The following is a 27,592-nucleotide window of genomic DNA, read 5'->3' on the forward strand; positions in this document are numbered from 1 at the left end:
TTGACCAGGAATCACATCCAAGACCCATCGGCACAGGCCGTTTGCTCTAACCACTGAGAAACACCAGCTAGGGCTGGCAGTTCTATTTACTATTTTTTGAGTAACTGCTATACTGTTTTCCATAGTGGTTGCTTCATTTTACATTTCCACCAACAGTGCACAGGATTCTAATTTCTCCACACCCTCACCAACACTTGCTCTTCTCTGTTTTTTAATATCCTAATACAGTGATGGTGAACCTATAACACGCGTGTCAGAGGTGACACGCGAACTCATTTTTTTGGTTGATTTTTCTTTGTTAAATGGCATTTAAATATGTAAAATAAATATCAAAAATATAAATCTTTGTTTTACTATGGTTGCAAATATCAAAAAATTTCTATATGTGACAAGGCACCCGAGTTAAGTTAGGGTTTTTCAAAATGCTGACACACCGAGCTCAAAAGGTTTGCCATCACTGTCCTAATAAGTTGTGATGTGAAATCTCATTGTGGTTTTGATTTGTTTATATCTACAATACAGTGCACATAATACTGAAATATCGCTACTGATTAGTAACATTAAGCCTCTTTTCATATGCTTTTTGGCCATTTGTGTATAATCTTTGCAGTGGTTCTCAACCTTGGCTGCACATTAGAATCACCTGGGAATCTTTTTAAAATCCTGATTTCTGGGCCTCATCCTCCGGAAATTCTGTTTCTTTGTTACGGGGTGGGGCCACAACATTAGTAACAAAGAAACAGAATTTCCGGAGGATGAGGCCCAGAAATCAGTTTTTTAAAAAGATTCCCAGGTGATTCTACTGTGCAGACAGGGTTGAGAACCCCTGCTTTAGAGAAATGTCTATTCAAGTCCTTAACTATTTACCTTTAAGAGTAGAGGAGCAGTTTTATTTTTAAAATTTTTTGTTTTGTTTTGTTAATACTAACCCAAGGATATTTTTCCATTGATTTTTAGAGAGAGTGGAAGGGGGAGGAGAGAAAGAGAAAAAGAAACATCAATGTGAGAGAGATACATAGATTGGTTGCCTCCTGCACGCACTCCAACCGGGTCAGGGCTGGAACTTGCAACCCTGGTATGTGCCCTTGACCAGGAATCAAACCATTCAGTGCTCAGGCCAATACTCTAACCCAGCCGTGGGCAAACTACGGCCCGTTTGAAATGAATAAAACTAAACAAAAAAAAGACCGTACCCTTTTATGTAATGATGCTTACTTTGAATTTATATTAGTTCACACAAACACTCCATCCATGCTTTTGTTCCGGCCCTCCGGTCCAGTTTAAGAACCCATTGTGGCCCTCGAGTCAAAAAGTTTGCCCACCCCTGCTCTAACCACTAAGCAACACTGGCTAGGGCCAGGGGCAATTTTAAAGTCACTATTCAAATCAGGATTTCCAAAAAACTTACTATTATAAAATGGTTCAAGAGAGATTATCTGAAGTTGGAATGCAAATAACACAATGGTATTCTTTTTAAATATCTATCACCTACTAGAAACATAACTCACAAATTCCAAAAACTCAACAAGCAAAGCAAGTGATTTCACTTCTACAAACATAGCCAACGTTTTGGTCCTTTATTAATTTTGTTAGTGTGCTAAGCAGTCTTGCAAGTTATAACTTCAGAATTGTTTTCTGCTTTTTCTGACAGGCATACATCAAATAATGATGATAATATTCTGGAGGTGTTACAATTATTATCCCTGGAAAAGACGTTGAAATTGCCAAGGAGGTATTTTGATTATATTGGGGTTTTTATATTAAGTAACCTTAAGTTGGGAAGCATTTAGTCCATGCTCTGCTATGCTCTGGTATTTTCTTTCACTGGCTCCTACTTTTTGGCACTCCACTTATATTAGTGGTTCTCAAAGTAAGACCCATAGACCACCTGCTCTGGGATTACCTGTCATGTAGAAGGGCAGGAATTGGTTAAAAAGGCAGATTTCTGGGCTCTAACCTGTCTTTCTCTTCTTCATGGCTTTTCTATGATGGCACTGGACACATTATGTATAGCAAGTCTCAAATATTGTTTTGGTCGTTTTGTTACAACGTTGAGATGCTACAGAAACTTAACTCTTGTTTATATCAGTTAGCCTATGGTAAAATTGATTTCATTATACATCATTTCACTTTAAGTAAGAACTTACCATATTTGATTACTGTCCGTTCCCCTCAAATTTAAGCTCCTAAAGGGATGTTTTTTTTCACTGCTGTATCTCTGATGTCTACAATATAGTGCACATAATAGGCACTCAAATATTTGTGGAATAACTGTTAATTAGCAAATCTGTTATTGTTTGTCAACAGCATGTTAAAATCTATTAAACCACAGCATCTGATTTGGAATAAATTGATGGAATTATTCATTTTAATCTTTAGTTAATATGTCATGATGTACTATCAAGGTTACTATGCCTTCCCATTTACCCTACTTTCTGAATGAGTCTGAAAACAACTGTCATAATAAAATATAGATTTCATATCACTTCTATCCAAAATATTTCATGAATTTCTATTACTTACAGAAAGAAGTCTACACTTATTGGAATGGGTCTGAGATGTCTGTAATTTAGTGCCTGCCTGCCTCTCGAGCCTCTTCTACGACATTCTCCCCTGCAGGCCTCACTGAACTCTTGTACGTGCACTTGTCTATCCCATTATTTATGCCTATCAGTCAGAAACGCTATTTTCCCTCTTTAGTCTGCCTACATGCTACTCAGTTTTTAAGGCATGGCTTACAGGTCATCTCCAGGTGAAGCTCTTCCCCCAAATGCCAAAGCTGAACTCAGCTGTCCTGTGTGTTCCTCAAGTTTGTATCTAGCACAGCACTTTACATACATTAATGGTCTCTAGAGCATTTTACCTAATTGCCATGGAATTTGGAGGTAGGATGTAACTTACCAGTTGCAAAGTCTGGTTCGGAGTCGTTCGCACTGTCGCCATCACTGCCTTCCAAAAGGATCTTCCTCTGCTGAACCACAGCTTTAGATGCTGCTTTTCTTCTCCCTTGAGCGCCATGAACATCATCTTCCTCAGTAATCTTATCCAAATCTTCAGGCAGGCATGAAAATCAATGGAAAACTTTTTGTGACAGGCAATATTTACAGAAGCGAGAATAGACTCCAATTACATCTGTTGTTCTAATTTGCCCAGCTTCATCCTTTCCCTGTTTCTAGTAATACACCACAGAGCCCAATCTGGGCCAATTATAACACATCTGTCTCCTGACAACAGAGTCTGGTTTAAGAATAAGTCAAGAACCCAAAATGAGAGTCTCTCCCCAAGAATTTTCAAACTGAAGCTGGGAAGATACAGCCTCTTTCTTCAGTGGTCAACTGCTGTTGATTAGAAGCCATGAGTAGGTACTCCTGACCCTTCACCAGGGAAGAAGTTGGATCTACCATAAGAGAGAAGAAAACCAAAACAGAAAGAAACAGAGAGAGATGAAGAGAACCTTGACAAAATTAAAGACCTTGGATCTAGCTACAGTTTCAGGAATTAAAACACAAGGTAGAAAAATAGCATTGTTGTAATAAACAAATATTATTACTATAAAAAACTTACCTAAATAATCACTGGCTACACTGCAATTGGAGATATGGGGAGACTTATCCATTGTTTCTCTTTCACTATTGTCATGTTTTTCACTGCCTAAATATAAGGAACAGGTAAGAAAAAAACAGATGTACCTTAATCAACCAATGTCTAGAAGTAGGAAGATTAGTGCTAAATGTAATAGCATCCAGATACATATAAGTGATCCAAACTCAGACTAGCACTTTACTTGGAGAGGCAGGCATAGTGTTAGGAGTTTGGGGACTTAATCAGAGTTAATCAGACTTAAGTTCAAAGTTAGGCTCTACTAATTAAACTGGCTATATGACCAAGGGAAAGTTGCTTATCCTCTCTAAGACTTAATTTCCTCATCTATAATATGGAGATAAAAATAGTGTGGCAATTGCCCTGGCCGGTTTGGCTCAGTAGATAGAGCATCAGCCTGTGGACCAAAGGGTACCAGGTTCGTTTCCGGTCAAGGGCATGTACCTGGTTGCAGGGTCCTCCCCGGCCTAGGCCCTAATCGGGGCCCATGCAGGAGGCAACCAGTCGATGTGTTTCTCTCACATAGATGTTTTTCTCTGTCTTCTCTCTTCCACTCTCTCTAAAAATCAATGGAGAGTGTCTTCAGGTGAGGATTAAAAAAAATTTTTTAAATAGTGTGGGAATTAAATGAGGTTATTGTATGGGATTAAATGTCAATCACATATGAAAATTGCTTGTTGTAATGCCCAGTACATAGGAAACAGTCAATAAATATTAACTATATTAACTATTATTTCTGTGTAGGCATATCCATGTTTTCACTAGCAAAAGACTCTTTAATCATTATAATAACTTTAAAATGATCTAAAGTATTTTAAGAGAACTTTAAGTCATGATAATTGGTGCTGTTAAACTGCAGTGCTATAAAGTATGTTATTCTATGAGAAGTGGTACTTCTAAGGAATACCTGCTATACAGAGATGAATTTCACTTTCTCAATTTTAGATATATGACAATTAATGTTTTAAGTTTCTTTGATTCCTGATTACTAAAAGGCCCTCTAATCAACACTGTCTCATTTATTTTCAAATAGAAAACAATAGTGATTAAAAACCTATACCCCTACTAATAGGCTAAAAATATCCTCCAACATAAAGGAAGTTAAGCCAAAAATATTTAATCCAAAATCATCTTTTAAAATATATTTTTATTGATTTCAGAGAGGAAGGGAGAGAGAGAAATATCAATGATGAGAGAGAATCACTGATTGGCTGCCTCCTGCACGCTCCCTACTGGGAATCAAGCCTGCAACCAGGGCATGTGCCCTTGACTGGATCAAACCCGGGACCCCTTGGTCTGCAGGCTGATGCTCTATCCACTGAGCCAAACCAAGCAGGGCAATCCAAAATTACTTTAAAAGTTTGAATGTCTCATCCAGCAATAATGATTTCTGCCTCTTAGAATATCAATATTGCCACCTGCTGCAGTGGCCAGAAAAATCAAAGAAAAACTCCAGAGAAATCCAGAAATCATAGATCCTTTAAGTCTACTGAGCTTGCTAAACTAATACTGTTAACCTCTGTAAATAATAACAATTACCATCATTAGGTCATGTTTAACTAGTTTGAATTTTGAGAGAAAGGAGGTAGATTGTTAGGATTGTATAGATCAATTCATTTGATCAAAAAAAGAAATTTTCGCTGTATACAAAGATGTAATTTGAACATCTGAGTGCATAGTCCATGTTGTCGAGTTTACTTTGGGTGTTAAGCAGAGAGGTATGTACTAGTATTATGAGATTTATGCAACAGAATAAACAATTGAACCCAATTATACCCTCTGCAAATTGCACTATTTATAGTCCAAAGTATTGAAATTTATTCTTTTCTCTGTGAAGGCTCATTCAAAGAGAAATGATTACAAAGCAATAAGAACCTTATGGAAATAAATATATAGAAAATAAAGTTACTTTCACCTTGAGACCCCTCCACATCAATGGTGACTATTGGAAGTTCCTTCGCTGATAATGCCAGTGCAACTTGTAAGTCTCTCTGGTAGAGTTTGTCATCTAAAGCCATCCTAGAGTAGACACACAAATAATAATGTTTTTAAAATTATTGATCTCAAACAGAAAAATTTGATTTTCCTGAATTACTATTTAAGAGTGGCTAACCTTACAAAAATGTTTTTAAACAATCACGATCATAATCGATCTCTAAGGATGACTTCTAAAATGTCGCAATGTCATTTTATAACTATCAGAAGAGATTTGAAATAGGAGCAGCATGTGCTGTTACACTTACTGTTTCCTTTTACTGTCTGTCCTTTCTACTAGTTCCACTCAGGTGGGAAGCACCTGCTCAACACAGAATAAAGACTTGGCTCAAATATAATTTCCACTTAAAAATCTTCCATGACCTCACCCACACCTCCTTAGACAGTTCTTTTAGGTCTTATATTTAATGTAAACATATTTAATTTCTTCCTCCCAATGTAGACTTTAACAAATATTTCACCAAGTACTTACTGTGTATGAGGTACTGCACTAGATAGGATACAAAAGTACAGTAAAACCTCGATATAACGGACTAATTCGGGAGAGGGGGTGTCCATTAAAGCTGAAAGTCCGTTATACAATAAAGTAGATTTTCTGCATGGGTATGTTAAAAATTGACAAATTAGTTTACCTGTTTTTACTAAGGTAGACATGCTTGTGTAATTAAAATTAAGAATGTATGAAAAGTTTAATTTCACAGAAAAGTATTTTGTACGTTCACTAAGTTTGTACTGGATAGGTCTAGTAAATGTGTGCACTCACCAGTCATGCAAGTAAAAAAATGTACATGGCTGGGGTGCAGCTTAGCACATATGGGAACGTCAGCCTGCACACATTAAAACTGCTGTAGAAAGTCACACCCTGCGACAATAGAACCAATTACCTCGAGAAATACCATGTGATCACATGCTAATCGTGCCCCGAACACTGTTTACAAGTGGTGACTCTTAGATTTAAATATCCTATATAATAAAAGGCTAATATGCAAATTGTCCCCTCGACCGGGAGCTCAACCCAGAGTTCGACCAGGGGGCAAGGCCGGCCAACTGACTGCGGCCCCTCCCCCTGGCTGGTCCAGCCCCATCGGCCCCAATTGGGGTAGACCGGCAAGACCCCACCCGTGCATGAATTCATGCACTGGGCCTCTAGTGTAGACTATAGTTGTAAATATGTAGTATTTATTTATGTCAGTGAAATTACTACAGTTTTGTCCAACATATGGCCTATTCGCTAAAATTTGTTAAAAATAACAGTGAATTAATAACAAAAATTAACCTGTTATTTTAATTATGAGCAAATCTTGGTTAAAAGCATTTTAAAACAAAGTGTTCATTTGCACATATGACATATACAGATCAGAAATTTTGTTGTTAAATCGAGGTCTGAAAAATCAAGGGTTTGCTGTACCATCAAGGAGTCTGCAATTAATGAGGGTGGGGAAATAAGACATACTTATAAATTATCCCACATAAGCAGATTATTATGTCTCCTATTCAAGATGGTGAAAAGTGCTATGGTGTGTAAAAGGAAGAGAAATCAAAAACAGATAGGGAAAGATTGCATGAAGGAGGAAAATCTGGAGTGTATCTTGAAGGATTTATTATTTTTTTAAATAGCAACTTTATTGACATGTAATTCACATAGCATAAAATTCATCCTTTTAAAGTGTACAATTCAGCAGTTTTTAGTGTATTTACAGTTGTGAAACCATCACAACTTTTTTATCACCCCCCCCAAAAAAACCCTGTATACATTAGCATTTATTTCCCATTTACCTCTACCCAGCATCTGGCAACCACTAATCTACTTTCTGTTCTTCTGGACTTGTCTATTCTGCACACTGTGTATTAATGGAATCATAAAATATGTGGCCTTTTGTACCTGGTTTCTTTTCATCAGCATAATGTTTTCAAGGTTCATCCATGCTACAGTATACAGTATATCAGTACTTCATTTTTGTTGTTGTTGCTAAATATAGTATTCCACTGTACCAATATACCACATCATCTTTTCATCAGTTAATAAACATTTGGATTGCTTCTAATTTTTTTTTGGCTATTCTGAATAATGCTGCTACATTCAGGTACAGGTTTCTGTGTAGTCATAGGTTTTCATTTCTCTTGGGTATATGCTTATACTGGGTCATGTAATAACTCTGTGTTTAACATTTTGAGAAACTGTTACTCTGTCTTCCAATGTAGGTGTACCATTTTATATTCCCAGCAGCAATGTATGAGAGTTCTAATTTCTCTGCATCCTCCTTAACATGTTATCCGTCTTTTTTATTATGGCCATTCTAGTGGGTGTGAAGTATAATCTCACTGTCGTTTTGATTTGCATTTCCCTGATGACTAAGGATGGTGAGCAAACATCTTTTCATGTGCTTATTAGTCATTTTTGTATCTTTTTTTTGAAAAATGTCTACTCAAATCTTTTGCCCACTTTTTAAACTGTATTATTAGTGTTTTTATTGTTGAGTTGTAAGAGTTCTTTAAATATTCTGGATACAAGACCCTCATCAATTATATGATCTTGTCTCCCATTTGTGGGTTGCTTTTTTCACTATATTTAAAATGTAGTCCAAGAAGCTCAAAAATAGGAACAAAACAAAAATAAGAGAAAAAGATAAAGAGAATGACATGGGCTACATTTCTCTTTGATAATTAACTTTTCTCATACTTGTAGCAATAAACCATCACATGCCCCATTTTTCATGTGTTAATATTCCTCTTCTGGCCTTCTACTCTCCATACAACATGTTTTGAGCCCCTCAGGACTTCCCTAACTCTCTCAGTACTAACTAATGGAATTCAGAAATACTACAGAAACTGTAGGATTTTCTCACTGCTGAACAAGTCTTAACAATATAAAGAAAAAATAACTTTTATCTGCTGAAAACTGTTTTTAAATTTTATAAAACTGTCCTTACAAATATAATTTTTAACAAAGTAGTCTTGTAAAACTTGAAGACTTCAGAGACAGGTACAAGGTCCTATAAAAGTAAACTATAACCACCAAACTTTGTATGATTACCTTAATAATTAAATGGATATTTGCTTACATACTTGTGAATTTCTTTTTAAAAAGTATTTTTAAAATCCTCACCTGAGGATATGCTTTATTGATTTTGAGAGAGAGAGAGAGAGAGAGAGAGAGAGAGAGAGAGAGAAAGAGAAAGAAACATTGATGTGAATGGGAAACATTAATTGGTTGCCTCCCTTATGTGCCCTGACCTGGGATCAAACCCACAAACTAGGTATGTCCCCTGATGGGGAACTGGGACTTGAACCTGCAACCTTTTGGTGTATGGGATGACCAAATAAGTCACCGAGTCAGGGCTGTGAATTTCTTTTTTAAGTCAGAAAGCCAGATGGGGATTAATAATACAACCCTGTTCTCCTACAGGCACTAAATAAAATCATACCTATGACTGCTCAAGCTCTCGTTTAAACCAAGAGTTTGAATCTGTTTCTCTCTCTCTTTTTTTAAAAAAATATATTTTATTGATTTTTCACAGAGAGAAAGGGAGAGGGATAGAGAGCTAGAAACAGCGATGAGAGAGAAACATCAATCAGCTGCCTCCTGCACATCCCCCACTGGGGATGTGCCCGCAACCAGGGTACATGCCCTTGACCGGAATCAAACCTGGGACCCTCTAGTCCGCAGGCCGACGCTCTGTCCACTGAGCCAAACCGGTCAGGGCTCTCTCTTTTTTTTTAAATTTAAATTCTTTATTGTTTAAATATTACATGAGTCTCCTTTCTCCCCCATTGATCTCTTCCCAGCTGCTCCCACCCCCAGCACATGTCCTCACCCTCCTACTGTCTGTGTCCATTGGTTATGCTCATGTGCACGCATACAAGTCCTTTGGTTGATCTCTTACCCCCTCACCCCCGCCTTCCCTCATAGGTTGGACAGTCTGTTTGATGCTTCTATGTCTGTGATTCTATGTTTGTTCATCAGTTTATGTTGTTCATTATATTCCACAAATGAGTGAGATCATGTGATATTTATCTTTCTCTGACTGGCTTATCTCATTTGTTTCCCTTTTATTTTATTTTTTTTCATTTGTTTCTCTTTTAAATTAAAGTTGTATATTTACTGCATGTCTTACCTCTCACCTTTTTTTAGGAGTTTTCTCTTGTAATGGGATGTCTTCTTTCTGGAGATTCTTCAATTTGGGTTTTGGTTTTTCTAGTTTTAATTCGTTTGGTGTTCTGGATTTCTTATTTAAAGGTCCAGTTGCAGAAACAAAATCATCATCATCTACTATGTGTGAATTAAAAATAAAAGAATATATAAAATTGCTTTTTCTAAGTAAGAAATAAATAAAATTATTTTCTTAGCAGTTGAAATTCATTATAGTGTGTGTTCAAATTATAAGGTTAAGCAAATTATTTAATTTCTACAATTTAAAAAATATTGTTGGCATATTATTTGTCTTTATTCTCACTCCTGTTTAATTTTGTTTTAGTAAACTTTATCAATCTATCAAAAATGTCAATCTATCAAAAACCAATTCACTAAAAAGCTGGTATATCTCTGTTGTACTCAACATAAAACTGCTGCTGTAGCTTTTAAACTTACACATGACACATGCATGCATACTTTCAGGGTACATGTAGTCTTAATAATATACCTTAGTATTTATTAATATACTAGAAGCCCGTTTCAGGAGGATTCCTGCAAGAATAGGGTTTCCTTGGGCCGATCACGCTGCCAAGCCCCTCCGCCCAGGGCCGCAGACGGGGTCCCGCCCGCCCGGGCTGCACACGGGGCTCCCAGCTGGGGGCGGGGCTTAGGCGACACATGGGGGCCCGGATGGTGGCTCGCACTGGCCCGCCCTGCCTGCAGTATGCAAATTAGCCGCCATCTTTGTTGGCGGTTAATTTGCATATCGCACTGATTAGCCAATGGGAGGCATAGCGAAGGTACGGTCAATTACCATGTTTGTCTATTATTAGATTAGATGCTATATGTATTATGCTTCCTCATGCAGGAATATAATAACTTGTGACTTGCCCCCACACCTACCCCATAATGTTTGGAACACAACCAGCAATTTACAAATATTTCGTGTGAGATAGATGAGAGTGATAAAAAGCTACAAATTATCTATATACTAGAGGCTTTGTGCACGAATTCCTGCACAGGTGAGGTCCAGCTGGCCCGCCCGATGGGGGCCGATCGGGACAGGGCTGGCCAGGGAGAGGGGCCGTGGGAGGTTGCAGGGGGACTGATTGGGACCCCCATCAGGCCGGTTGGCTGCCACAGTGTGCATCATAGCAACTGGTTGTTCCGCCATTCTGGTCACTTGGCTTTTATATTATAGATATAAAAGGATAACATGCAAAGTATCCCCTCAGGAGTTCAACTGGGAGACTGATCGCTCCCTATGATGTGCGCTGACCACCAGAGGGCGGTGCGGAATGAAGGAAGGCCTTGGCTGGCAGCCAGCAGCTGGGGAAGGGAGGCCCCGGCCGGCAGCTGAAAGGCCCCAATCAGCCCTGATCGCCGGCCAGGCCTAGGGGCCCTACCCGTGCACCAATTTCGTGCACCGGCCTCTAGTATTATTCTATATTATTTTCTCCTAAGTCTTAGACCTACTTAAGGCTATGCCCAAGACAAAAAAAACAAACCCCAAAACACAGATTCCTTCAAACCTCAGAGTAACTAAGTATTTGATTCACAAAAATCTCTTATGGTCTGAGAAATACAAAACCTGCTTCAAAGTATAATGTAGTCTAACCCCATATTTATCAAACACTTTTTATTAATTAAATTTATTGGGATGACACTGGTTCACAAAATCATACAGGTTTTAAATGGATAGCTCAATAAAACATCACCTGCACACTGCATCATGTGCCCATTGCCCCAAGCAGTTTCTTCCCGTCCCCATTTCCCCCCACTTTACCCACTTCCACCTAGCCCCCACCCCTCTTCCCCTCTGGCTATCACCACACTGTTCACTGTTGTCTGTGTCTGTGTTTTGACTAAAATTCCCTTAATAGGAGAGATAAATAAACAGGGTATAGCTTAAGCCTAACCTTTCTTCAAGGTCTTGTTTTATTGTACAATTAATGGGAATTTCCCTTCATATTCTGTAACCCATTTGTGTCAAAAAACAACAACAACAACAAAAATGCAGTGAAAAAAAAAAAAAGCAGTCTCTCCTCCAAAGTGAAGAGTCAAACCTCACTTTGAGAAACAGGCACTTGCAGTAGTTTTGACCTAAAGAACTACTTTACCTGGCCCTCTCATTTATCACTTACCTATATAATTCTCATCAATGTAATTATCAGCATAATTATCCCACATGCTTAGAAAATTACTTTTCCAGACCTACCTCATATGCAATATATTTCTGAGGAAATAAATTTCCAAAACTTTAAACAAAATAAGAATCTCTACATACCATCGCTTTCGGAGTTCTCAAACTGTGAGTAATTGACTGGCTTCTTATTCCTATAACCAACACAGAAATTTTTCATTTACACAAATGTGAAAAAAATAATTTCCTTCCTCTAGGCACTAAATGAAATGGTCCTCTGCCAAATTCCCAAGTGTGAATGACCTAGTATGTCAGTTGCTCTTTTAAGTAAAAACAGTTTTCTATGAAAAAGAGACTAATTCAGCTCACAACTCAATCTTACAAGTGGTTTTCCTTAAGACAACTGTAGAAGTGTTCTTCGCGTACTTCTAATTTCTTCATACAGAATGTTAAAATGAAGAATATTCTTGTTACTCTCCTACTCTTTAGAATTAAAGAATTTGAGAGCTGAATATAGAAATTCTGAGATTGAATAATCCTGCATAATAATAGGGGAATATGCAAATTAGCCAGGCACCCTCATGGGTAATAACCTGCAGGAACGGGTGGGTGTGGCTGCGTGCCACTCGAGGCAGGGGGACATGAGGCTGCGTCAAATAAAATAAAATGTGTTCACATGCCCTAAAGTACAAACATCCCAGCAGATAACTCAATGAAGGTTATTGTGTAATCACAACGATTACACAATAAATCACAATACTGATTACACAATAAACTTATTTTCACCGAAAAAAAACACACATCTTCATTGAAAGATGCCCCCAGCATGGCTGCTGAGGCTTTCATCTGTCCCCTTTCTACACTGAAGACAACAGGGTTCAAGGAGGAAGGGCTCCAGTTTCGTTTTCTCAGCACCCAGCTAGGAGGCCTCCCTGGGGCGGCTCTCCCCTCCAAGCCCTGCACAGGACAGGCGCTCTGGCCCGGGAGCCCCAAGGGGAGGCGGAGCAAAGTGCTTTCCCTCCGGGACCCCGCTTTCCCTGGGAGTCCGGTGCAGAGGGTGTTCTCCCTGGGAACCCGGAAATCCGCCTCCTGGGGTGACTGCTCAGCAGCCAGGCCTGGCGAGTCGCGGAGAAAGCGACCTTCCCATGCGGATGTGTAGGCTGGCGGAGGCCACACAACTGCCATAGTTGAAGTCATCCTCGATGGACGACCGGGGGTAGTGGGGATCAGAGTCGGCCATGTCGGCAATGGAACCCCAGCTCCCTGCTGAATGACTAGAGCACACGGACCTCAACAGTTCTTGGTCACTTCCCGAGCAGCAGTCAGCCCCAACTAGGGATCAAACCCGAAACCTAAGTAGGTGCCCTGACAGAATGCAACCCAAACCTTTGCTGTGGCAGAGGAGCTCCGACCCATAGCAGGGGCCAGGGCAGCCAGAGGGGTTTTGTTGAGGGGCCCTGACAGGCAGCCCGCAGCACAGTGGGTTAGAACCTCCTCCTGATACAGCAAGGTTGCAGGTTGGATACTGGTCAGGGCACAGACAAGAAGAAACCAAAGAGAGCATAATAAGTGGAACAACACACTGGTGTTTCTCTCGCTCCCTTCCTCTCTCTAAAATAATCAATAAAAATTAAAAAAATAAACCCTCTGGCTTGGAGAGTTGCTAAAACAGTTAGAAAGTGAAGTCCCATCCCTTCCCATTCATTCAACAAAAACTTCATATGCTCCTTCAATAATCACACTGGGGTAATCACACTGGGGTAATCACACTGGGGATGGGTGTTTGTTTGTTTGTTTGTTTGTTTTGGTTAATCCTCACCTGAGGACATTTTTGCAATGATTTTTTTTTTTTTACAGAGTAGAAGGGAGGGAGAAAGACAGAAACTAATGTGAGAGACATCAATTGATTGCTTCTTGCTGAATCCCCCACCAGGGCCCCAGATTGAGCCTGTAACCCAGGTACGTGCCCTTGATCAGAATCCAACCCGGTACCCTTCAGTTCGCCTGCAGAAGTACTATCCACTGAACCAAAGCAGCATTTTTTTTCTTTTTAAGTCCTCCTCTAAGGATATGTTTTTTTTTCATTGATTCTAGAGAGAGAGGAAGGGAGAGGGAAAGAGAAAAAGAAACATCAATCAGTTGCCCAAGCAAACCAACAGGGATGGAACCCACAACCTGTGTATGTGCCCCCACCTGGAATCAATCCCATGACCCTTTTGGTGCGTGGAAGGACACTCTAACTACTGATCCACACCGACCAGGGACAGGAGGCACATTAAAAATTTTTTTTCAGATCTGCCCTGGCCAGGTGGCTCAATTGGTTGGAGTCTCAACCTGTACACCAAAGGATTTCCTGTTGGATTCTAGGTTAGGGCACATACTTAGGTTTAGGTTAGATCCTGGTGGGTCAGCAGGTTCAGAGGCAGCCTACTGGTATTTCTCTGTCACATGGATGTTTCTCTAAAAATCAATTTTTAAAAAATCCTCAGGTAAGAATTAAAAAAATATATATATATATTAAAAATTTTTCATATCTAAAATTTTATTTGGTTCTTTTTTAAATTTTATTTTTCATTTACAGTTCACATTCAATATCCTATCCTATATAATAAAACCCTAATATGCAAATTGACCATACAGTGGAATGACTGGTCGCTATGAACTGACCACCAGGGGGCAGATGCTCAAAGTAGGACCATTAGTGTGCTCCCACAGGGGGAGCGCTGCTCAGCCAGAAGCCAAGCTCACAGCTGGCAAGTGCAGCGGCGGTGGCTGGAGCCTCTGCGGCAGCACTAAGGAGCAGCGAGCTGAGCGGTAGGGAGCAGCAAGCAGGCGGGCAGTAAGGAGCAAGAGATCCCGGACTGTGAGAGGGCACAGGTCAGGCTGAGGGAGCCCCCCGACTGCCAGTGCACAAATTTCATGCACCAGGCATCTAGTAGTAAAATAAAATCAACACTTAAAAAAAAGTATGCTCAGCCTGACTGGTGTGGCTCAGTGGTTGGGCTTAGACCTATGAACCAGGAGGTTATAGTTAGATTCTCAATCAGGGCATATGCCCAGGCTGTGGGCTTGATTCCCAGTGTGGGGTGTGTAGGAGACAGCCAATCAATGATTCTCTCTCATTATGGATGTTTCTATCTCTTTCTCCCTCTCCCTTCCTCTCTGAAATCAATAAAAAAATATTTTTAAAAAGTATGCTCAACGGTTGAGCCACCTATATATATAAAAGCCTAAGCAACTGGTTGACCGTTCGACCATCCACCCGGTTGCTATGATGCACACTGACCACCAGGGGACAGACATTCAACACAGGAGCTGCCCCCTGGTGGTCAGTGAGCTCCCACAGTGGGAGCGCTGCTACACTGGCGAGCACCACTGCGGTGGTGTGAGTCTCTCTGGATTGGGACTGACTGGGCGCGAGCCTGCGGCAGGTGCAGCTGGGCCGGGATGAGCGGGAGTGGCGCAGCACCAGGCTCGGGCTCCTCCCCAGCCACTTGCCACGGACCGATCCCCGCAGGCCATGCCGAGGGACCCCCCCACCGGTGCACAAATCTGTGCACCGGGCCTCTAGTAATGATGTAATTCTTATTGCGTCATCAAACACACTCTTCATTGAAACTGGCATTTTCTATTTTTTATTTATTTTTTACTCTGAGTGTGTAGCAGTAAGGAATACAATGACTACTCCCACAGTTTGGTGCCATTGCCTTGATTTGTGCTAAGGCACCAGCCCTTTGACCACCATTGGCAGTGCAAATGACAGAGCAATAAAAAACAGCAAGTAATGGCTTAGTGTGATTATGAAAATAGTTTTAACCTCATGGAGCTCCTGGGAACATCCCAGGGACCTGAAGGAGTCCGCAAATCTTTGTTACTTGGATGTTAAACTTAACATGTTGAAAACAGTACTCTTTCTAAAAAATATATATTTCTATTGATTTCAGAGAGGAAGGGGGAGAGATAGAAACATCAATGAGAGAGAATCATCAATCGGATGCCTCCTGCATGCCCCACACTGGGGATCCAGCTCACAATCTGGGCATAAACGCCAACTGGGAATCGAACCATGACCTCCTGGTTCATAGGTCAATGCTCACCCACCGAGCCACACTGGCCGGGCCAAAACAGAACCCCTGAGCCCCACACTTCCTGACCCTGTTCCTTTTCTTAGTCTTCCCCACCTCAGTAGCACAAAGATATTCAGTAGTTCAGACCAAAAATATTGTAAAGTCATCCATGATTCTTTTTCCCTTACCTCCCCATCAACTTCCTCAGCAAGTTTTGGCAACAGTACCTCCAGAATACATCCCAAATGCATCTGTCCCAGTCCCTGTCCACGGATAATAACACCCTAACCCAAACCAGTATTCAATGCTACGCTAGCCTCCTAACTGGTCCTCCTGCTCCCCTTCTGGTTACCTGGTCTCCCATTCATTCTCCACCAGCCAACTGTGGAGAGCCAACATTAGATTTCTCTCCTCTCCTTAAAACTGTTGGCTTCCCACTGCACGGAAAATACAGTCCACACTCCTTTCGAAAGCCTACGGGGCCTGCCTGCTCTGGTCCCTGCCTCGTTCTCTGACCGAACCCCGACTATTCTCCCCACTGCTGGGGATACTAGCGCTTTCGTGGCCTTCCTTCCTTCTGTCCCTCACACGGGCCAAGCTCAGGGCCTGGGCTCTGCTCCCTGGCTTGCCCCGGATTTTCACTGGCTACATCCTTCTTGCATCCAGGCCTCAGTTCTTCTAACATCTCCTCGGGGAGGCACAGCCTAGTTACCCTATTGCAATTAAGGCTTTCCTCCTCACTCTTTCTCACCTATCCCTGTTGATTTCTGGCCCCCTAACCTCGCCCCTTGAATGTCACCTCCTGCACCTAGTACAGTTATGCATAGAGGTAAATATATTCCGTAGCTTTACTTAATGAATGGCTGACCCTAGCCCTCACCTGGTAAGGAGAGGAATCGTTTCAAATACTATACAAGGGAAAGCACAGAGGATCTGGAGCCGGGTGCGTGAGGTGTGAGGATTATCCTGCCGCTCTCTAGCTTTGTGACTTGGGTTCATTGGCTTTTGCGCCTAGTTTAAACCGATGAAACAGGGTTACCAAACAACGACAGTGAAGAACAAATGAAATAAGCAGGAGCTCGGTGAGATGCAAAGCGCTGATCTGATGCTACCACAACAAGGTCTTACTTGAATGGGGTGGGTAAAAAAAAAGGGCAGCAGCTACGCGGGGAGGCAAGGAGACGGAAACTGAGAGGGTACTTCTGAGGAATGGGGGGTGGGGGGATAGAGGGGGCGGTGCCCTCAGGGAGGCTGGGGAGTTTTCCAGTAACTGTCAATCCCATCCACCGTCGCTACCTCCGTTCTACTGGGCCCTCGGGTCTACAGGGTCTTCCTGCTCTTTCTCCCCATCCCCGCCGGACGTCCCGAACCCTCACCTCACAGGCCGCACCATGGCTCCCTTCCAGGCTGGATACTTGCAGCTATCAAGCGCTTTCGGGCAGCAGAGGCGGTTTCAATTCCCGCCCAAATCCGGACCCGAGCTCGCCGCCCCCCGCCACCAGTCCTCCAATGACCGCCGGCCATCCTTGCGCAAGCGCAGGCGTCCTGAGCGGAGTGCTCACCCCTTCTCCTGCCCGGGCCCTTCCGCTTCCGGTCCGCCGGAGCCGAGTTGGTGCTGGGCTGCTACGCTTTCGCCACGACGGTGGCTTTTGCGCGGACTCTGACATACACAATAGCGGTAGAAATACACCTTCTCACAGTTTTTGAATGACTACACTGGTGCATGGTGGAACACGGGGGCACTTAGATCGGGGAATTTTCTACGGGGTGCCAGGTAGGGGACAGGTGCGCGCGAATCGGCTGAAGCGGATTGGCTGGCTGTAAATACCAGTCAGCGGGTCCGCTGACGTTCCCGGTGCCGTGGCTTCTTGACAGGCCCCGGAGTGCGGACCCTTCGGACTTAGAAACGTGGGGAGCTGAGTCCAGAGGTGAGAGCAGGGATGCCCCTTCAGAATGAAACCCCCTAATAGAGCGGCTGTGCCCCCTCGGTCGGCCGGAGCTGCGCGGCCCCGCAGTCTGCCCTCAGAATCTCCGCTGTGGACGGCGGGAGTTCGGTCCTGCCCTCCCCCTCCCATCCCATGTTTGCACGGGAATCCTTTTCTTATTTCACCCCTGCGTTATTTTTTTTTTTAAAAGAAAAAGTGGGGAGAGGGCACTAAATAATCATCTGCCGAAACAAGTCTAAATGTTGAACCGATTGAAACTAAAGCTAATGGTTATTATTTACTAAAAATATTTAGCCAAGGAAAGAAGAGCAGTACGAGTGTTCTAGGTAAAGGAAAAGCATTCAGAAAGGTTGGGAAGAGCATTCAGCAAACTTGTGTCTTTGGGAAGCAGGTGCTGGGGAGGAAGAAGCCTGGAGATATTAGCAGAGGCACTGTAACTGGGTTAAGGAGTTTGAGTTTTATCCCAAGGCTAATGGAATGTTATAAAAGTGTTCTAAGCAGGTGACAGCAAGGTATCTACTTGTTGGAAAGGTTACTGTGATTTGTGCCGTATTCTGTTTTGTCCCAGAATAGTGTCAGAACTGATGTGGTGAGGAAAAGCCTAGAGACTGTACGTCTAGGAAGGAGGCTGACAAACCTCTACAGGATGTTGATTCTTACTCTGTTTTACTAGATTTTCTTCTTTTTGAACAGCATCCAGTTTGCCTTGTGGGATCTTTTTTATTTTCTATTTTCTGTATATCTTCTTCCCACATGAAAATCTTTCCAACACCCATCTCCCTTCCCTCTACCCCCAATCTGATCTCATAGACCATCTAAGATCTCCAAGATCACTTCTTGGTCCCTGATCTGTCTCTTTGATTTTTTAAAATATATTTTTATTGATTTCAGAGAGGAAGGGAGAGGGAGATATAGAAACATCGATGATGAGAGAGAATCATTGGTTGGTTGCCTCCTGCAAGCCCCACAGGAGGATGGGGCCGGAACCTGGGCATGTGCCTTGACCGGGAATCTAACTGACCCCCTGGTTCATAGGTCGACGCTCCACCACTGAACCAAGCCGGCTGTGCTGTTTCTTTGATTTTGTATTCACCAACTGTTCCATCAATTCTACTATCCCAGACTCCTCTCTGCTCTTTTCTCCCTGTTCTTTTTGTTGTTGTTGTTCTTGAGAATCCTGCCTAGGAATGCAAAGTTCTCTATGGGCATATTTTTCCTTAAATAAAGCTTAAAAGAAACTGTCCTCCTTTTTAAAAGGTGCACTATATTTTCACCACAAAGATGAAAACACAAGGATAAAAGTAGGAAAAACTAGAATAATTGGCTTCGAGTCACACAAATAAAATCTCTGAGTAGTGGAACATTTTCTTAGAAGTGGTAGAGCGACAATGTGGTATAGCATGTTTTTATGAACTTATAACGTGCTGCTTTTTTGTTAGTTCTACAGATATCCTGCCAAAGAAGATGAAGAAAAACAGAGAAAGATTCTGTAGCAGAGAGAGGGAATTTGTGTATAAATTCAAAATAGGAAGTCAGTGCTTAGAACTGAGGGTGCCCCTCAAATTTCCTGTTCAAGAGAATGTCAGTTACTTACATGGGCGCCTGATGCTGCTGCACAGCTTGCCATGCTTTATAGAAAAAGGTGAGGACTGATTTTTTAATACTATTTTGTTGTTTATCTAGAGTCTCTGACATTAAAAGTTTCATATTAGAAAGCATAAAACTAAGAAGCATTGGAAAGAACCATAAAATATAAAGTGGTTAACTGCTTTTAAGAATAAAAAGATTCCCCAGACCTTTGTTTTATTTAGTGCTTTTTCCTATAACTTGTAGTTGTTGATAAGGCAGGTTAGTATAAAAATTAAATTATATAATGAAAAATTAGTTACCAAGTCTGGAATAGAACTTTTAACCTCTTAGTTGGATGAATTCATAAGGCACTTCAGCTGTCAGTTATTATAGAATTATATTGCTAAATGCATTGCCCCTTTAATGATCTGGTTCTCAGTTCCTGAGATGTCATGGAAGAGAAGGAATATAAATCGTTGAATAATTTTTGCTTGCCTAAATTAATTCCATGAAGTCATCTGTATTAAACCATTTTAAAAGCCTGTGTTCTACCTCACAGATGAAGAAAAAAATTTAATTGAGAATGTGTTGGATCATAGAAAGTTAGAGTTAGGGAACCTGAAAACTTTCTAGCACTATTTCATTGTACAGGTAAGGAAATCTGCAAATAAAAAGGTTAAAATATTTGCCTACGGCAGTGGTTCTCAAAAGTTGTTCCCCGATCAGGAGCAGTAGCATCACCTGGAAACTTGTTAGAATTGCATATTCTTGAGCCCCACCCCATTCTTGCTGAATCAGAAACTCTGGGGGTAGCATGCAGCAAGCTACTTCAGTAAGCCCTCTAGGGCATTCTAATAATGCATGCCACTGGTCTAATGTAACGTGGTGGACAGAACACAGGCATACTAACTTATATCCCAGTGCTCTTTCCATTATATCTGTTTTTTAAGTATTGTCTCTAAAATTGGATTTATACAGCATCTGAACTACATCAGTTTTAATACACTAATTATTTAATTTCTTCAAATTCAAAGAATGTAACAGTGCATATATAGGAAATTTTTTCATATAAGTACAGCAACCTTCAAACCCTTGAAATCTGTAGAAGTTTTTCTGTATGTGATTTTACCAACTCAGTTTCAAACTGAAACATCAGGCTTAAGAAATTAACATTTCAAATTAGTATCAAGGTTATACATGAGTCAAGAATTTTGACCATTGTCCATGTAGTAACCTGTAATAGTAAAGAAAAATGGTTGTGCAAAGACCTTGTATGTATATATGCATAACCCAGGGACGTAGACAGTGGGGTGGTGAGGGCCTGAGGGGGGGGAGGGGGTTGGCGGGGATCGATGGGGGAAAAAAGGGGACATGTAATCTATATTATAAAAGGCCCATGGCCGTAATGTCGTAACACCATAACAACCACCAGGAGGTGCATTGAGCACCTCTCGGTCCCTCCTCCCCTCCCCTCGCCCATGAGCAGTGGTTCTCTTGGCAGGTGGGGTGGGGCAGGGCAGGGCGCGGTGGTGTGAGCTACTAGCAGCCTGCGCCCTGGGCCTGTAGTACTTTCAATAATAAAGATATTTTTAAAAAAGAAAAATGGTTGTGAAGTAGATAAATGATCCCCTACATTTATTTTATTTTATTTAGACATTGTACTTGATAAAATAAAATTTGACATTGGAATGCTTAGGTAAAATGTTTCCTGTTTTTGTCTGGATTTTGCTGATGATAGCATTTCTTGACCCTGATATAGACTTAAAAGAAGCTCTGAGCCAGTTTATAGAAGGAGAATCCCTCAGAGATTATGATAGAGAGGCTGAAGCATCGCTGGAAGCTGTGAAATCAGGTGAAGTAGATTTACATCATCTGGCAAGTACATGGGCCAAAGCTTACGCTGAGGTAAGAAAATAGATCAGGTTGTAAATTTCAAGGATATTCTGGACTTTGATGAGGATTTTTAAATTGCTAGGATAATACTGAAACAAGTGTAGAATTCTTTTTTCTCTAATTACAAAAATTTATTCCATAACATATAATATCTATATATTTAAAAGGCTAATATGCTAAGTGTCCGACCGTTTGATCACTATAACGCGCACTGACCTCCAGGGGGAAGACGCTCAACGCAGGAGCTGCCATGATGCACACTAGCCACTAACAGAGAAACAGCTCTGCGGACCTGGCGCCCACAAAGCAACACTTGGCTTCCCCCAAGTGGGACAAGGGCCCTGCCACCACCCCAGAGCGACAGCTCACCAAATAGCAGCCAATGCTGCCGAGACCCCATGGCGATAAATGCGTCCCACAGCCCAGCCCTGCCCGGAAACGGTCACTGTGGGCGCTTGGTAATGACGTCACATAGCAACGCCTGGTTTCCTCTCCCTAGTGAGAACTAGCCTCCTTGCAGTTTCTTCAGCCCAGGAACACCACTTGCTTTATAGTTAGGTGCAAACATTTCACACTTTCACCAAATGTCTGTGAAGCATTTTCCCATGCCTCATCTCATTTGATCCTTGCAGAAGTCCTGGGGTAGGTAAATAGGAGACTCAGTGGAACCCCCGTTTTCTTTTCATTAGCCAGAAAACGGAGATTTAGAAAGTTTAGGAACTTGACCTGACTGAAAATAAGTAAGAAATGGTGGACCTTGAAAATGACTTCAGGTTTTCTCACTGCGCAGAATATAGTCAAATACTGCTGCAGTTAAATATTTTACCCTTTGTTCTCCCTGCGTAATCTATATATGTAAAAGGCTAAATGTCCATTTGTCCAACCAGTCGCTATGATGTGCACTGACTACCAGGGGGCAGACACTCAATGCAGGAGCTGCCCCCTGGTGGTCAGTGCGCTCCCACAGAGGGAGCGCCGTTCAGCTAGAAGCCAGGCTAACAGCTGGTGGGCGCAGCAGCAGTGGCGGGAGCCTCTCCCGCCTCCACAGCACTGCTAAGGAGCAGTGAGGAGGCAGGCAGTAAGGAGTGAGGGTCTTCTGAACTGCAAGAGTGATGTCCACTGAGGGGTCCTGGACTGCAAGAAGGCACAGGCCAGGCTGCGGGACCCTCTCCCCCTGCCCAGTGCACAAATTTTGTGCACCAGGCCTCTAGTCTACAATAATAATCTGCTTCATGTTGATATTTACTGCTGTGTTGCTGACAATTACCTGAAAGAGAAGTTGGGGTGCTTCACTGGGCTGGAAAAAGTTTAGCTAAATCAGAAAGTAGGTCTAAGTAAGCAAGTTTATTCTATATATATAAAAGGCTAAGTTGACTTGCACACACGTGATACTTATAAAGCTCTTGCTGGCACCAGTCGCATGCGTGTGTTTCGATCTGTCATTGTCGATCGTGAATTTGGTTGACACTTCTATTGTAGAGAAAGGGTGAATAGCTATATTAAAATATTTCTTCTAATTAATTTCCTTTCAATGTGCACGAATCCGTGCCCCAGGCCACTAGCATATTAATACTTGACTGTTTCCTTTCTATATGAAGGTAAGTACCTAAGACTCAATACTTTATGTAATGCGTTTATAAAATGAAAAACTACTTTGTATCTCTAACCAACGTAGTGTTGCCAGAATTAGTAATTAATAATACAGGACACTAGTTAAATTAGAATTTCAGATAAACAGTTAATAATTTTAGTATTAGTATATCCCACATATTCTGTGGAACATATTTATAGTAAAAAATTATTTGATGTTTATCTGAAATTCTAATTTAACTGGATGACTTGTATTTTATCTGGCAACCTTAAACTAGCAGTAGTAGCTTATTTTCATCTGGTTTACTTTTGTCCTCTTACTTACCTTCTAACTGTTTTTAGATAGTTATATAACGTCATCATTTTTCCATTTAAATAATATATCTTATTTCATAAAGTCTTGTTGCGGCCAAAGGTAAACTGAGTGGGGGGGGGGGGGAGGGTGAAAGGATTAAGGAAAGACAGATAAGAGAATGAAAGCTGGGTCTTGGTGGGATGCTGCTCCCTGATGAGGAGACAGCGCCAGCGCCCACAAGCCGTGTCTTTATTTTATAGCAGATGCCACGAGGCAAAGTAGGGGCGTGATCACGTTGTTTACAGCATTCTCGTGAGTTTCAACCCTACTCAACTACATGCACCTGAACTCTAGCACAAGGCACGTGGGGCTACGTGTTTAGGTTCAAGCTTCAAGCTTACAACTATAGCTGTTGGCTATAATTGCGCTGGGAGGGCCCTGCCCTCCAGCTGGGACTTGCACGTGGCAATGAGAGGACCCTGTTCTTTCATTAGTCCAAGGCTTGGACCTGGCCAAAACACTGTAACCATGCCCCATAAAGTCTAACATGCCATTGATCATAATACATACCATTATTTTATTTACTACTAAGAACACTTCTATTTTTAAACTATGATAGAATGCCAAGATGCCATAAAATATAAAATATATACTGATTTTTGAGAGTTGTATAATAAAACAATGTGTATCTTAGAATTGATGGAATACAGTATATTCAGAATCTCTTATATGCAAGGTACTCTACTAGGTGTTGGGTGTAAAATAGTGAGTGAGACAGACACAAGTGAAATTTACATTTTAATTAGAGAGCCAGATACAGGAATATGTAAACAAACAAATTTAATAATTGCAAGCTATAATGAATGAATTGCAAGCTATAATAACACTTTATACTTATTAACTTACATTCCACTTTAAGTAGCTCAGTCTATGAGACTTTGAAAGAGATCAATTTTATGGGGTCATATTTGTTATTCTAAGCAGATTGCTCTGTGCCCAGTAAGGTTTCCTAAAAAAGATGACACTATGCTCATATATTATTTTAAATACTAAAAACATAATTATTTTATTAAAAAAATCTGTGACAATTACAATTTAAAGAATCATAATCTTTCTGCTGATAAAAAGAAATAAATCTGTAAGATGTATTAAAAGAACAATTTCACTTAATTTATTCAACCAATATTTTTATACCTCTAAAATGGGTTGGGTGTAGAGCTGAGGATAAGTCTTTGCCCTCCAGGAAGCATACAATCTAGTAGGAAGATACAAAGAAATCCACAGACTGTTGTAACACTGTGCAGTCAGTGGGATCAGTGTGGGAACATGTAGAGAAGTTGGGGGAAGAAGGAGTGTTCAAGAAAGAATGACTGAAGAAAGCAGTTTCTCCTCTAGGAGTGTTCTTATTTTGATATAAAATCTGGAAGCAAAACCTCTCCTCTCCCTGATTTTATGTAACCAAAGAGAGAACTTCCTGAATACTAGGTCAATAAATGCTTACTTGCTTATCTTTTTTTTTTTAATATATACTTTTTATTGATTCAGAGAGGAAGGGAGAGGGAGAGAGAGAGAGATAGAAACATCAGTGATGAGAGAGAATCACTGACCAGCTGCCTCCTGAGCCCACAGCCTGGGCATGTGCCCTTGACTGAAACTGAACCTGGGACCCTTCAGTCAACAAGAAGTTAGAACTGAATTTGATATACCATGCTTAAGAAAGCAGGGAAATGTGTACTACATTTAAAAAAGATTATCATCAAAAGGTGGTTAAGGTAAGTTTCATGAAATATCTAGGAAATCCATTTACAGAAAACGGAGCTCATACCCTCATAACTCTAGATGACTGGTATTCCTATAAACATTCTGTTAACATCTTTTTTAATGCTCCTATTATTTGTCTCAGTGTTACTGAAAGTCTGTTTACTCATATGTTGCAGAGATGCTTTAACACTCCTCTGTCTCTTCAGTGCAGGCTGACACTCCATCCACTGAGACACACCAGCTAGGGCTTTTATCTTATTATAAAAAGCTAGAGACCCAGTGCACAAAAACTTGTGCACTCAGGGGGGTCCCTCAGCCCGGCCTGTGCCCTCTCACAGTCTGGGACCCCTCAGGGGATGACCACTGCTGGCTTAGGCCTGCTCCCCAGGGCATTGGGCCTAAGCTGGCAGTCAGACATCACTCTGGCAGCCCGGCAGCCCTCGGGGGATGTCCACTTGCCAGCGGGGAGCAGGCCTAAGCTGCAGTCGGACATCCTTAGCACTGCTGAGGTGGGAGAGGCTCCCACCACCACCGCTGTGCTGGCAGCCATCAGCCTGGCTTGTGGCTGAACAGAGCTCCCCCTGTGGGAGTGCACTGACCACCTGGGGGCAGCTCCTGCATTGAGCGTCTGCCCCCTGGTGGTCAGTGTGTGTCATAGTGACCAGTCATTCCCAGTCGTTCTGCTGTTAGGGTCAATTTGCATATTACCCTTTTATTATATAGGATAATTAACATATTTACAAAATTTATGGTTTTACTTATTTTTTTGTGTGCTTTAGCCATTCTAAAAATAGGAATTTGACCATCTTTCAGATTAGTGATCCTAATAATAGTAACAATAATAGTAACACCAATGTACAAAATAATAACACTTTATACTGATTAACTTATTTAATCACAAGAGTACAGATTAACAGTGAATTAAAATCATTAGTATCAATTGAAGCAAGTACTCTGTTCTACCCTATGTAAAATTAGTAGGTACATAGCACTTTTTGTTTTGTGGAGTTCAGATTTCTAGCAATGCCAGGATTTTAGAACTATAGTAGCTTGTTCATCTTTAAAGAAGTAAGGAAAGAAAAAGCAAAGAAGCTATTTCTAACAGTAAAAAAGGAAATATTGACAATCAGGAAAATAACTGAGAAGACCCAAATATTGATATAGACATACCCACTGGATATATTTGGACTCTCACTGTCAATGAAAATTATAAAAGCCAAGCAGCTCAATACAAGCTCAAGAAAGATGGGAATCAGTGACCAAAAGGAAGGAATTAAAAAAGAAAAGGAAACTCTGTAATAGATTGCAAAAGGGCTGGCAGAGATTAGAAGATGCAGCATTGTGGAGATTAGAAGAATCAAATTATGATTAACAGCAGACTCTGATGGTACAGGCAGGACAGAGTAGTAGAAGAGACAGAGAAGTGCTAAAGCATCTTTGCAACATATGAGTAAGCAGTCTTTCAGTAACACTGAGACAAATAATAGGAGCATTAATAAAGAAGTAAGTTAACAGAATGTTTATAGGAATACCAGTCACCTAGGGTTATGAGGGAATGAGCTCCATTTTAGATATTTCAGATGTGGTGTACTTAAATCATGAAACTTACCTTAACCACCTTTTGATGAAAATCTTTTTTAAATGTAGTACACATTTCCCTGCTTTCTTAAGCATGGTATATCAAATTCAGTTCTAACTTCTTGTTGACCCCAGGTCATCCTTATAAATGTACTAGAGGCCCCGTGCATGAAATCCATGCGGGGGTGGGGGGGAGTTCCCTCAGCCCAGCCTGCACCCTCTCCAATCCGGGACCCCTTGGGGGATGTCAGACTGCCGGTTTAGGCTCGATCCCGCACTGGCAGTCAGACATCCCTCTTGCAATTCGGGACCACTGGCTCCTAACCACTCACCTGCCTGCCTGATTGCCCCCAACTGCTGGCCTGATCGCCCCCAACTGCCCCCTCCCCTGCCAGCCTGATCGCCCCCAAAATGCCCCTCCTGCTGGCCTGATTGGGGCCAGGGTTGGCCATGGGGAGGGGCTATGGTCAGTGGGCTGGCCAGCCACGCCCCCGAATGGGGTGGGGGGGTGCCAATCAGGGGCCAGCAGCTTGGGGGAGGAGCCATGGGTGGTTGGCTGGCCAGCCCTGCCCCTGATCGGGGTGAGGGGGCTGATCTGGGGTGGGGCCCGACAGGGTGAGGGGCTACAGGAGATTGGCTGGCCGGCTCTGCCCCCTATTGGGGTGGGGGGGGTGCGATCAAGGGCAGGCAGTTGCAGGGAAGGGCTGTGGGCCTATTATGGTGGGGCTTGGCCATCCAGCCCGCTTCTTTTTTGGCAACTTCACTACTTTTATTTGTGGTGCCTCTGCCATGTCTCAAAAATACCTTCTCCCCTTGCCCGGGACAGCATTGGGGAGGGGGCAGCAAAAAATAGAAGACATCCCTCCCTATTGCACACGGACCCTATATACAGGCCCACCTGGCCCAGGCCAGTGGGATGCTTGGCACATTCTCAGACCCCTGCTCAGGGGCTAGAGGGGTGACTGGTGGCAGCACATGTGAAAGGGGACTCTGGGTGCCCACTCTGGTCCTGTCTGCAGCCCT

At 41.9% G+C, this 27,592-nt stretch overlaps 2 protein-coding genes across 6 annotated transcripts in view; one reads left to right on the forward strand and one right to left on the reverse strand.

Annotated features, from left to right (window-relative positions):
• The window catches only part of RAD51AP1 (RAD51 associated protein 1), a 30,236-nt gene extending 12,815 nt beyond the window's left edge, over nucleotides 1-17,421 (reverse strand). For 3 of the 5 annotated variants that reach the window (XM_023759951.1, XM_014462041.2, XM_023759953.1), the window contains exons 1-6: nucleotides 17,314-17,421; nucleotides 12,015-12,064; nucleotides 9,718-9,865; nucleotides 5,516-5,619; nucleotides 3,565-3,651; nucleotides 2,902-3,051 (exon numbers count right to left, since the gene is read on the reverse strand). In XM_023759951.1, coding sequence (XP_023615719.1) covers nucleotides 2,902-3,051; nucleotides 3,565-3,651; nucleotides 5,516-5,619; nucleotides 9,718-9,865; nucleotides 12,015-12,064; nucleotides 17,314-17,330 — 556 coding nt within the window. In that variant the 5' untranslated portion in view covers nucleotides 17,331-17,421. The remainder of the gene's footprint in view (nucleotides 1-2,901; nucleotides 3,052-3,564; nucleotides 3,652-5,515; nucleotides 5,620-9,717; nucleotides 9,866-12,014; nucleotides 12,065-17,313) is intronic. The other 2 variants (XM_023759950.1, XM_023759952.1) reach the window with 2 other exon arrangements.
• A 1,909-nt stretch (nucleotides 17,422-19,330) lies between these two features.
• The window catches only part of CUNH12orf4 (chromosome unknown C12orf4 homolog), a 50,501-nt gene continuing 42,239 nt past the window's right edge, over nucleotides 19,331-27,592 (forward strand). Inside the window, 2 exon segments of the mRNA XM_023759941.1 lie at nucleotides 19,331-19,525; nucleotides 21,212-21,357. Of these exon segments, the coding sequence (XP_023615709.1) occupies nucleotides 19,348-19,525; nucleotides 21,212-21,357 (324 nt within the window). The 5' untranslated portion in view covers nucleotides 19,331-19,347.

Source organism: Myotis lucifugus, unplaced genomic scaffold (genome assembly GCF_000147115.1).
Source record: "Myotis lucifugus unplaced genomic scaffold, Myoluc2.0 scaffold_167, whole genome shotgun sequence".
NCBI classification, from domain to species: Eukaryota; Metazoa; Chordata; class Mammalia; order Chiroptera; family Vespertilionidae; genus Myotis; species Myotis lucifugus.